The sequence below is a fragment of the Sander vitreus genome, chromosome 18 (genome assembly GCF_031162955.1).
Source record: "Sander vitreus isolate 19-12246 chromosome 18, sanVit1, whole genome shotgun sequence".
NCBI lineage: Eukaryota > Metazoa > Chordata > Actinopteri > Perciformes > Percidae > Sander > Sander vitreus.
In genome coordinates this window covers 450001-462777 of record NC_135872.1, presented here as the reverse complement: position 1 = coordinate 462777, position 12777 = coordinate 450001, and the positions used below count along the sequence as shown (strand labels likewise).

Below are 12777 nucleotides of genomic sequence, written 5' to 3'. Positions count from 1 at the left end.
GAAAAATGAATATATATTTTAAACAGGAACCTTTTGTAAAGCTGCAAAGTAGATCACAGCATGTTACTGCTGTGGGTTTCAGTATTGTGTTGTATCTATAAATCACACTCAAAGGGATAACGTTAATGGGAAACTTTCAGAGTCAAGAATCATGGGAGGTGGGGTGCCTCAGGGCAGTATCCTGGGGCCTCTATTCTTTTCATTATACATTAATGACTTAAAAGCAGGTGCCGCATGCAATCTATCTTTATATGCTGAAGGTTCTGTTTTACTGGCAGCACATAAAGATAAGACAGTAAAATACCCTCAGTGAGCATCTACACAATATAAATACATAGCTGTCAGAAAATAATTTCCCTACATGCTTTAGCTTCCCCCAGTGTATTAAGCCTGGTAATCCACCGGGCCTAAGACACTGGGAATTATTTTTTTATGTATTTTTTAGACATTTTTTTAAACTACAGTTACAGACGTAGTCATATGTTCAAATCTCCAGTTAGCTTTTAGCTCTGACTTATGCTACATCTCCACTGCTACATTCGGTTTAAAAAGGAATATCTCCTACTGCGTTTCCCCCTCTCATTCCCCCTGCTCTGGTGTTTCCTCCTCTCATTCCCCCTGCTCTGGCGTTCCCCCTCTCATTCCCCCTGCTCTGGTGTCTCCCCTCTCATTCCCCCTGCTCTGGCGTTCCCCCTCTCATTCCCCCTGCTCTCTGATAATATGAATCTGAACTGGTCGACGGAGGAAAAACCGGTCTCAAGAACTGTGAAAAACATGGTACCAAAGTACTTCATTATTTTTCACTACTAAGAGAAAATCAAACCTGCTTTACAAAAGATTTCCAGACAGATGATATTCCTTTTGGATGTAATAGTGTAATGAGTAAAAGCACACAGAGGAATAATGTGGACCTGAGCATGATTAGAGAAATGGTTACAGTGTAGCGTTCTCAACTGTTTTACTTTGAAGAATCTGTTAGATGTTTGACTAAAGGACCCCAACGGACAAAACCCTTCACACATTTTGGGTTTTATCCTCGGTGAGTTTTAATGTCGACCTGTACTTTTATATGAGCTTCTTTTTTAAATCATTGAATAAACACAAATAATTTATTGGGCAAAATGTCTAGGTTTGCCATTGGCAACAGCAGTCTGGTATTTAGGAGAGTTTAGGAGAGTTTAGAAGAGTGAGCAGTGGACGTCGTACTGCAGGAAGCGGACCAGAGTGACAGGAAGTGGCAGAGTGTGGAGCAGTTTGAGTTTTCGAACTCCGACTTGATGTCTGATCTTCAGCCTGCAGAGCTGCATCAGAGGATGAGGAGGAACTGGAAGAGAACACAGACGCTGAGAAACCACTCAGCCAATCACAGCCCCGTCCCCAGATCCCTCAGCCAATCACAGCTCGCCCCCAGCTCCCTCAGCCAATCACAGCCCCGCCCCCAGCCAATCACAACCACACTCCCAGACCACCCAGCCAATCACAGCCCCGCCCCTAGCTCCCTCTGCCAATCACAGCCCCACCCCCAGATCCCTCAGCCAATCACAGCCCCACTCCCAGACCACCCAGCCAATCACAGCTCGCCCCCAGCTCCCTCAGCCAATCGCAGCCCCACTCCCAGACCACCCAGCCAATCACAGCCCCACCCTCAGCTCCCTCAGACAATCACAGCCCCGACCCCAGCTCCCTCAGACAATCACAGCCCCACCCCCAGAGCTGTGAGCTTTCTGCCTTTTTTACCACCATGAGTTTACAGACATCTCTCTGCTGATTGGCTATCACCTGGGACATAACAAAAGAGACACGCCTACCAAACCAGAGGAAACATGTCCTTCAACACGGTAACCATAGCAACACTCTCCATGCCATTTGGAGATGGAACGTGCCCCTGGTTTGAAATTGTGAGGGTATGTGCACTTCGGGAGGCGTTCGTTAAGAAGTGAGCAGCAGCATTTTGCACATGTTGAAGGCCGGAGATGGAAGGCCGACATAAAGACAATTATATAACCATAGATATTAACAATAATCCAGCCTTGAACTAAATTAGGCAGGAACTGCCTTCTCTACATTTTTAATCTGTTCGTCAAAATCCCCCCGCAGATTTCTTACACCTGGTGTAACACACAGAGTCAGAGTACCAGACCTCAGGACCAAAAGCTCTAACATACAGAGCACCAGAGCTCAGGACCAAAGGCTCTAACATACAGAGCACCAGAGCTCAGGACCAAAGGCTCTAACATACAGAGCACCAGAGCTCAGGACCAAAGGCTCTAACATACAGAGCTCAGGACTAAAGGCTCTAACATACAGAGCACCAGAGCTCTGGACTAAAGGCTCTAACATACAGAGCACCAGAGCTCAGGACTAAAGGCTCTAACATACAGAACTCAGGACTAAAGGCTCTAACATACAGAGCACCAGAGGTCCGGACTAAAGGCTCTAACATACAGAGCTCAGGACTAAAGGCTCTAACATACAGAGCACCAGAGCTCAGGACTAAAGGCTCTAACATACAGAGCACCAGAGCTCAGGACTAAAGGGTCTAACATACAGAGCACCAGAGCTCAGGACCAAAGGCTCTAACATACAGAGCACCAGAGCTCAGGACTAAAGGCTCTAACATACAGAGCACCAGAGCTCAGGACTAAAGGCTCTAACATACAGAGCACCAGAGCTCAGGACCAAAGGCTCTAACATACAGAGCACCAGAGCTCAGGACTAAAGGGTCTAACATACAGAGCTCAGGACTAAAGGCTCTAACATACAGAGCACCAGAGCTCTGGACTAAAGGCTCTAACATACAGAGCACCAGAGCTCAGGACTAAAGGGTCTAACATACAGAGCACCAGAGCTCAGGACTAAAGGCTCTAACATACAGAAATCAGGACTAAAGGCTCTAACATACAGAGCTCAGGACTAAAGGGTCTAAAGGCGCTGACACACCGAGCCGATAACCGTCCGATCTGACAGTCTGGGAGGTCGGTGACTCCAGTCTGGTCGGTGCTCCGTGCCGTCGTCCGTCCGAGGGGCCGTCAGCCTTCATTTTGGCTGATTTGACATGTATAATCGGTGGGGCAGGCACTGCCGGCAGTCAGACTCAATGACCCATCTGATTGGTGGAGAGCTAACCAGGAAACGGGGAGCAGGATGAGCGTGACTAGAGTCTCTCAACATCTGACATTAATCTGATAAACTGACCTTTGTTGATCTGAAATGAAGACAGATTCAGCAGCTGCACGGCCTGTTTCTCTCTTCACATGTTTCCAGAAACACGTTACGGTGAACTATTTTAGGACAATATGAGATCATATTCTGAACGAGACGCCATGATGGTCGGGGAGCAGCCAGACCCACGTGACACGTTCGTCCAATCAGCTGCTGGTTTTCATTTTTTAGGCGACAATCCAGATTAGCGCCGCCTGCTGTTATGGAGACGTATTACGTCTCGTCTCTTCGGTGTTCTGAGGGACTCTGTGTCTGGGCCCTAACATGCAAGAAGCACCAACGATAAACCACTCAGTTCAAATGAAGTTAGTTTTGTGCGGGCGTTGCTTTTGTTTCTTACGAGCTTTGAGTTTGATGGGCTTCCAGTCGCTGCGGCTGTCCAGGACGTCGAGCAGCCGCGAGCAGAGACGGACGTGGCCGACGTAGTCCAGCAGCAGCGAGATGATCGGCCCGGCGCCATGGCAACCGGATACCGCCTCACAGAACTGAAACAAGATGGAGGACACAGTTTATCTGACAGACTCACGTTACTGTAACTGAGTTGTTTGTTTGATGAACTTTAACTTTTTAAAGTAGTTTTTAAAGTCTGTAATTTTACTTTTACTTCAGTGTTGTAAGTTTTGTTTGAAGTATTTTAAATTGTTGTTTTGCGCCGTTGCCTTGGCAACGTATCCATCAACGAATTAAAATTGAAAGCGTGATATGGCTTTTAATTAAAGAAATATAAATAAGATATTACATAAGTATAAATGTAAAAGAGTAAAAGATAAAGTAACTTTTAGTCTGAGTACATTTTGAATTAGTTACTTTTTACTGTTAGTTTGAGTCACCTGAACGCAGTGCTGTGGGGGAGCGGCTCTGCTGCCGCGCATCTCTTCGAAGGGCTGGCGTGCCGGCGTGACGGGCGGGTGAGTTTTCGCACCGTGCGGACAGTCGAAGCACGGTGCCGCGTCGCAGCCGTGGTCCAGCAGCAGCTTGAGCATCGGCAGAGATTCCATCCGGAGCAAGATGGCCGCCGGGAAGGCGCACGGCTCCGTGGCGATCTGAGCGTTGGCGTTGGCACCGTAGTGCAGCAGCAGTGCCGCCATCTCCATCCAGCAGAGCCGCACGGCGATGAGCAGCGGGTTGAAGACGTCCAGGTCGGGGTCGGCGCCGGCCGCCAGCAGCATCTCCGCGGCTTCCAGGTTCCCGTTGATCACGGAGAAGTAGAGCGCCGTGCTGCGGCGGTCCTCGAACATCGCCGAGCGGTCGCACGACAGCCGGCTGTTCACGTCAAAGCCGGACTGGATCAGCAGCGCCATGATGTCATCGCGGTTGTGCTCCGCAGCGACGTGCAGCGGGCTGATGCCGCAGCGCCGCACTCGCACCATGCTGGTCAGCGGGATCAGCAGCAACACGATTCTGGAAACAGAAGCACTTCCTGTCAGCAAAAAACACTTCCTGTTAGTGAGAAACACTTCCTGTCAGCGAGAAACACTTCCTGTCAGCGAGAAACACTTCCTGTCAGTTTATATAGCTATAGCATACTTTATGTCATATAGCATATAATTATATGCTATATGTATAAATGCTATAATTATGTTTTATGTATATATAATTATATTATATATTATATTATATAAACAAGAGTTCGGAGTATTCGGCCTTCTTGGAGACCTTGAGTGGAGTCCTGCATGGGGCTCCAGTTGGGGACTCCATAGTTCTGCTGGGGGACTTCAACGCGCACGTGGGTAATGATGGAGACACATGGAGAGGCGTGATTGGGAGGAACGGCCTCCCTGATCTAAACCAGAGTGGTTGTTTGTTGTTGGACTTCTGTGCTAGTCATGGATTGTCTATAACGAACACCATGTTCGAACATAGGGATGCTCATAAGTGTACTTGGTACCAGAGCACCCTAGGCCAAAGGTCAATGATCGATTTTATAATCGTTTCATCTGATCTGAGGCCATATGTTTTGGACACTCGGGTGAAGAGAGGGGTGGAGCTGTCAACCGATCACCATCTGGTGGTGAGTTGGGTCAGGGGGGTGGGGGAAGACTCTGGACAGACCTGGTAAGCCCAAACGGGTAGTGCGGGTAAATTGGGAACGTCTGGAGGAGGCCCCTGTCTGACAGACTTTCAACTCACACCTCCGGGCGGAGCTTTTCGTGCATCCCTGTGGAGGCTGGGGGCATTGAACCCGAGTGGACAATGTTCAAAGTTTCCATTGCTGAAAGCTGCGGTGAGGAGCTGTGGTCTTAGGGTCTTAGGTGTCTCAAGGGGCGGTAACCCACGAACACCGTGGTGGACACCGGTGGTCAGGGAAGCTGTCCGACTGAAGAAGGAGTCTTTCCGGGACATGTTATCCCAGACGACTCCGGAGGCAGTTGCAAGGTACCGAAGGGCCCGAAGGGCTGCAGCCTCTGCCGTGAAAGAGGCAAAGCAGCGTGTGTGGGAGAAGTTCGGAGAAGACATGGAGAAGGACTTTCGGTCGGCACCAAGGTACTTCTGGAAAACCGTTCGCCACCTCAGGAGGGGGAAGCGGTGAACCATCCAAGCTGTGTACAGTAAGGATGGGACGCTGTTGACCTCAACTGAGGAGGTAATAGGGCGGTGGAAGGAGCACTTTGAGGAACTCCTAAATCCGACTAATATGCCCTCTATTGTAGAGGCAGAGCTGGAGGATGAGGGGGGGGATTGGCATCAATTTCCCTGGTGGAGGTTGCTGAGGTAGTTAAACAACTCCACAGTGGCAAAGCCCCAGGAATTGATGACATCCGCCCAGAAATGCTTAAAGCTCTGGGTGTGGAGGGGTTGTCTTGGTTGACACGCCTCTTCAACATTGCGTGGAAGTCTGGGACAGTGCCTAAGGAGTGGCAGACCGGGGTGGTGGTTCCCCTTTTTAAAAAGGGGGGGACCAGAGGGTGTGTGCCAATTACAGGGGTATCACACTTCTCAGCCTCCCGGTAAAGTCTACTCCAAGGTGCTGGAAAGGAGGGTTCGGTCGATAGTCGAATCTCAGGTTGAAGGGGAACAATGCGGATTCCGTCCTGGTCGTGGAACAACGGACCAGATCTTTACTCTCGCAAGGATACTGGAGGGAGCCTGGGAGTATGCCCAACCAGTCTACATGTGTTTTGTGGATCTGGAGAAGGCGTATGACCGGGTGCCCCGGGAGATACTGTGGGAGGTGCTGTGGGAGTACGGGGTGAGGGGGTCCCTTCTCAGGGCCATCCAATCTCTGTACGACCAAAGCGAGAGCTGTGTCCGGGTTCTCGGAAGTAAGTTGGACTCGTTTCAGGTGAGAGTTGGCCTCCGCCAGGGCTGTACTTTGTCACCAATCCTGTTTGTAGTATTTATGGACAGGATATCGAGGCGTAGTCAGGGTGGAGAGGGGTTGCAGTTCAGTGGGCTGGGGATCTCATCGCTGCTTTTTGCAGATGATGTGGTCCTGATGGCATCATCGGCCTGTGACCTTCAGCACTCACTGGATCGATTCGCAGCCGAGTGTGAAGCGGCTGGGATGAGGATCAGCACCACTAAATCGGAGGCCATGGTTCTCAGCAGGAAACCAATGGAGTGCCTTCTCCAGGTAGGGAATGGGTCCTTACCCCAAGTGAAGGAGTTCCAGTACCTTGGGGTCTTGTTCGCGAGTGAGGGGACAATGGAGCGGGAGATTGGTCGGAGAATCGGCACAGCAGGTGCGGTATTACATTCAATTTATCGCACCGTTGTGACGAAAAGAGAGCTGAGCCAGAAGGCAAAGCTCTCAATCTACCGGTCAGTTTTTGTTCCTACCCTCACCTATGGTCATGAAGGCTGGGTCATGACCGAAAGAACAAGATCCAGGGTACAAGTGGCCGAAATGGGTTTCCTCAGGAGGGTAGCTGGCGTCTCCCTTAGAGACTCAGTTATCCGTGAGGAGCTCGGAGTAGAGCCACTGCTCCTTTGCGTCGAAAGGAGCCAGTTGAGGTGGTTTGGGCATCTGGTAAGGATGCCCCCTGGGCGCCTCCCTAGGGAGGTGTTCCAGGCACGTCCAGCTGGGAGGAGGCCTCGGGGGAGACCCAGGACTAGGTGGAGGGATTATATCTCTAACCTGGCCTGGGAACGCCTCGGGATCTCCCAGTCGGAGCTGGTTAATGTGGCCCGGGAAAGGGAAGTTTGGGGTCCCCTGCTGGAGCTGCTACCCCCGCGACCCGACCCCGGATAAGCGGATGAAGATGGATGGATGGATGGATGGATGGATGAATCATATTTCTGTATTTGCAGGCAGCTGGCCGCCCACCAGGAGCCAGGGTCTGTCCGAGGTTTCTGGAAGTTTTTACTCGCCCTTGTTGGTCTCTGTGAATTATAGAGTGTGGTCTAAACAGCAGGAGATCGCCGGCCTTCGGTTCAAGTTGTCATAGTTTTTGTGTTGTGTCGCGCACCGTCACCACACTTTGACCCTTGTCTGCCCTTTTTTGGCCGATTCAACATGTTGAATCAGCGTCAGCATCAGTGCTGGGAATCTGTCTGATTCAGCTTAAGCAAGACAGACGCAGAGCCAAAGAATTTGAAAAACACTTTTAGCAAAAGAACAAACATTTAGAGATGGTAATCAGAGGAATACCACAGCCAAAAGTCAATTCATGTAAATGCATTCTGAAGATGTTCGTGAGACGCCATAAAACTAAGATCAAAAAGTGATTCTTGGTCTTTACCCAGATCTCGCAACCTCCTTTTGAGTCGATCACAGAGTAGCAGAGGATTTATTCAAACAGCATCAATGAAGCACAGAACAGTTGCTGAAGGTAAAATAGTTTCTCAGACCGTGAGTGGTTGTTCTGAACAGCTGCATGAAGAGGCAGCAGGCCAGACTTCATGGATCGGTTAGCGTCCGCTTTCAGAGACAACAGAGCCTCCACCGCCGAAACATGACCGTTCTTACAGGCTTCGAACAGCGGCGTGGCTCCGTCTGCTGCCTGTCCATTTATATCTGCACCTGGGGAACAGAAACACCTGATAATAAACTTGATTGCGGGTGTTTTGGGGACAGACCTTTGCTGGGTTAAAGGTGCACTATGAGTTCCTGCGTGGTTTCAGCGCAATTTCATTTTTGTCTCAAATGTAGTCATAATAGTAGTAATGTAGTCATCTCTCCTTGATCTGTTAGCTGTTGTATTTTGGTGCCCAGCCTGTGCCTCTAGTGTTTGTTTGACGTTTTCGACCTCTGTGTTGTCTCCTGAGACCGGGCTTTAAAACGATGTGGGGGGGGGGGGGCAAGCAGCTAGCGGATCAAGGAGAGATGACTACCATTTGAGACAAAAATGAAATCACGCTGAAACCATGCAGGAACTCATAGTGCACCTTTAAGGATTAGGGTTAGAAACACCTGATGAGAGACTTGATTGCGGGTGTTCTTGGGGCAGACCTTTGCTGGCGAGCAGGTTGATGATGTCGACGTGTCCGTGCTGCGCGGCGGTGAAGATGGGCTGCAGGCCATAGATGTTCTTGCGGTTCAGTTCGGCTCCGGCCTCTAGTAACGTCCTGCAGAGGTTCAGTTGTCCGTGTCTGCATGCGACGTGAAGACAAGTTTCTCCCTGAACGCTGCAGCGATTCACCTGAGCACCAAACTTCAACAGCAGCTCCACGATGGCTTCGTTCGGCTTCTCACACGCTGGAAACAACAATCATAAAACCATCAACCCATCAACACATCAAACATCAACCATCACACCATCACACCCATCACACCATCCTCTTCTTTCAGATCGCAGGACGTTTGGGACATATTTGTGATGGCGTCCAGTCAAATCCTCACTAAACTTTTACAAACTTAACATTTTTGACAGCACAAAGACTGTAATGATTACATCACTATAGAGCAGTGGTTCTCAAGCTTTTTTCAATAATGTACCCCCTTTGAACAGTTTTTTTTTAAGCCATGTACCCCCTAACAAGCGTGAATACGTTTTGGTAGAAAGAAAAAAAACGTCGATATAAAGAGTTAGAATACAGCGATGTCAGCGATAGATTTACTAAACAACTGCCTTGTACCATTGAAATGCTGATGGAAAAACAACAAAACCTTGGAAAAAGACGGTAGAAAGAAGGAAGTAAAGGCAAGAATAGGTCAAAGATAGTAATAAAAACTTTGAGAAAAAAAAACAGTGGAAAGAATGAAGGCAACACTAGGGCGACAAAAATGACAAAAATTCAAATAAGCGACAAACTGAAAATGCTGAAAAAAACTTTGAAAAAACAGACAACAACTTTGAAGAAAAAAAGACAGTAGAAAAATAGGTCAAAACGACAAAATCTTAAAAAAAAGGTGACAAACTTCAAAAATAGCGACAAAAAATTTGAAAAAAGTGGAAAAAAAGAAGTAACTACAGCCTTGTATACTGCTACGTCCTGCTACGTCCTGTAACGCCCTGCAGTGCCCTGCTATGTCCTGCTACATCCTGCAGTGCCCTGCTACGCCCTGCTACGTCCTGTTACGTTCTGCAGTGCCCTGCTATGTCCTGCTACATCCTGCAGTGCCCTGCTACGCCCTGCTACGTCCTGTTACGTTCTGCAGTGCCCTGCTATGTCCTGCAACGCCCTGCAACGCCCTGCGGTGCCCTGCGGTGCCCTGCTATGTCCTGCTACGTCCTGTAATGCCCTGCAGTGCTCTGCTACGTACTGTAACGCCCTGCTATGTCCTGCTACGTCCTGTAATGCCCTGCAGTGCCCTGCTATGTCCTGCTACGTCCTGTAACGCCCTGCAGTGCTCTGCTACGTACTGTAACGCCCTGCTATGTCCTGCTACGTCCTGTAACGCCCTGCAGTGCCCTGCTATGTCCTGTAACGCCCTGCAGTGCCCTGCTACGTCCTGTAACGCCCTGCAGTGCCCTGCTATGTCCTGTAACGCCCTGCTATGTCCTGCTACGTCCTGTAACGCCCTGCAGTGCCCTGCTATGTCCTGTAACGCCCTGCAGTGCCCTGCTATGTCCTGCAACGCCCTGCAGTGCCCTGCTATGTCCTGCTACGACCTACTCTATCTGTAAAGTGTCTTTAGATAACTCTTGTTATGATTTGATACTATAAATAAAATTGAATTGAAAAGTTAATCCTTGTAATTTCTAAGCATTCGGTGTATTTTTTGCTGTCAGCACCACATCGACTGCTGCTGTATAACAGCACTGTGGGCTGCGTAAGGAGGAGGTTTAGGGGGATGGGTGGGATGGGTGGGTCATAAACATAGTGCTTTCAAGCCACATATTTTTCAAATAAAAAATACTTTCACCCTGGAAACGCAAGTTTGTTCCCCTGGAGTGTTTTAACCCAAACCCCAATCTTCTTTCTAATCTTACCTAGTCGTTTTAGTGTCCAAACCTTAATGACAGGACAGCTCAGACATGAAAGGGGAGAGAGAGGGAACACATGCAGGAAATCATCACAGGTTGGACTCGAACACTGGACCTTCTGCGTCAAATAATAAACCTCTATATATGTGTGCCTGCTCTACCCACTGAGCTAACCAGCCACAATGCTCACTTTTTGTCGGATAAAATCAACTGTAACAGCCTCTGAAAGGTTGTTACATACTTGTGATGGCGTCTAGTAGAAAACTCACTCAGCTTTACAAACTTAACACTTTAACGGTGCCTGAACCCAGATCTATGCTAACGTTACCTGCTGCCAAGTGTAGTGTTAACTTTCTGTTGCCTCTAACATCCGTTAGCAGTTTAACCGTGTTTAAGCTAGCTGATAGCTAACAGTAGGCTAATGTTACCTGCTCACCTGTCAGCAGCGGCGTCTCTCGGTCCTTGTTGGCGATGTTTGGGTCGGCTCCGTGCCTCAGCAGGAAGTCGACACAGGAAACGTTTCCTTGACCCGCAGCCAGCAGCAGAGCGGTCTGATTCATCAAACTCCACGAGTTCACCGAGTCGGGATAAGCTGAGGACAGACAGGGCTCAAAGGTCAAACTCCCTCTGTGACATCATGGTTTATTCTCATAGTTCTGAAACGGACGTGAAAAGGGGAAAAACATCGGAAAATAAGGGACAAAAAGTTGAAAAAAGCGACTGAAAAGTAAAAAAAACACCAAAAATAGCACCAAGAACTAATTAGTGATTTGTGCGATGAAGCAGAAGCGTTATGTCGCTAGTTGAAAGACAGGACCCTTTAAAGACTTCTCCCAAAAAACTGGGAAATACTGAAAGATGTCGGAACTGTCACGTTTCCAGGGATTAAAGGACCCAAATGCAGGGAGAGGCAGGCAGGCGGGAGAAGGGTTGAACTCGAGGATTTATTAATCGAAACACAAAAATGAACCAAGGAAACAGTAGGCAGAAACCAATTCCAAAATAAGAAGAAAGGTATCCAAAAAACCAAGGGAGAACAAAAACCAGGGAAATACAGAACTGACACGGGGAAAGCACACAAACACACATCAACTAACCGGGCAAGGACACAAAACGATCTGACAAGAGACAAAGGAAACACAGAGGCTAAATAAACCAGGTAACAAGCAAACACGGGACAGGTGCCACCAGGGCTGGGGAACAGGTGGAGCACATCAGACAATCAGGACACAGGCGGGAAAACACAGGAAGCAAAACTAGACATGACAAGACAGAGAACAGACTATCAAAATAAAACATGAAACAGAACATAATACAAAACAAGACCATAAATTACACAAACAAGGAGACAAGACGAACCAAAGTAGAACCAAAATACCAGATCCAAATTAAAACAGGAAACAAAGCAAAAAACCAAAACCATAACAGGAACAGCAGTTAAAATGAAAGAGGTGTTGGTTTAAGTGTGACGGCTGAAAACAAACTTAACATTTTATTTATTTTTATTAAGAGTTAGAATTAGAATTAAGCTGTATTCACACAGGACAAATATTACCTGGGGACCGCTAGTAATCCAACATGACATCATGACTTAAACATACACGCCACTTTCTTAAGCCACGTGGCGTGTTATCTGTACACATTTTGAGCACCGTATACAGCGGACGGGTTGGGTTTAGGAAACGTTACACGCGGGATCTGATCCCCGGTCTTCTGGGTGAAAGTCCTGTGTTTGACCCGTCCTCCCCCCCGACCAACCTCCCTACGCAGATTTTCTCCCTTTCATACTACTCGCTACGGCGCAATCGCAATCGCAAGGTAATGTAAGTCAATGGAGGCCAAGTTGATAAACACGCTAAAAAGAGAGTATATGTCTTGATAACACGCCAATAATGGCGTACGAATACCACTTCATGACATCAGTCTGAGTAATCATTACAGAGGTTGTCTGTTATCTTAATCCAGTGAGAATCGGCCAGGTCTGTAATTTGTAAAGATTCTAACGACCAACCATATTCCTCCGAACACCAAGGTCCTGTGATAATATTAGTCCCGTGTGAAGTCAGTTTAAGTGTGAAAACCAACATTTGATGAGGATGGCGACGCAGTGCAGCTGTCCGTAATAAGCGGCTTCATGCAGAGCGATCCAGCCTTCATCGTTGGGCTCCATCAGACTGCTGCAGCGCCGGCCCACCAAATCCATCAGAGCAGCCGCATCTCCGTCCATAATCACCGCCTGCACAGG

At 48.4% G+C, this 12777-nt stretch overlaps 1 protein-coding gene across 1 annotated transcript in view; it reads right to left on the bottom strand.

Annotated features, from left to right (window-relative positions):
- Positions 1-1178: 1178 nt before the first annotated feature.
- LOC144533810 (ankyrin repeat and SOCS box protein 2-like) overlaps positions 1179-12777 on the bottom strand; it is a 21051-nt gene continuing 9452 nt past the window's right edge. Inside the window, exons 3-9 of the mRNA XM_078275376.1 lie at positions 12618-12777; positions 10969-11124; positions 8615-8860; positions 8014-8185; positions 4053-4623; positions 3563-3707; positions 1179-1324 (exon numbers count right to left, since the gene is read on the bottom strand). The exon at positions 12618-12777 is cut by the window's right edge and continues 10 nt beyond it. Of these exons, the coding sequence (XP_078131502.1) occupies positions 1179-1324; positions 3563-3707; positions 4053-4623; positions 8014-8185; positions 8615-8860; positions 10969-11124; positions 12618-12777 (1596 nt within the window). The remainder of the gene's footprint in view (positions 1325-3562; positions 3708-4052; positions 4624-8013; positions 8186-8614; positions 8861-10968; positions 11125-12617) is intronic.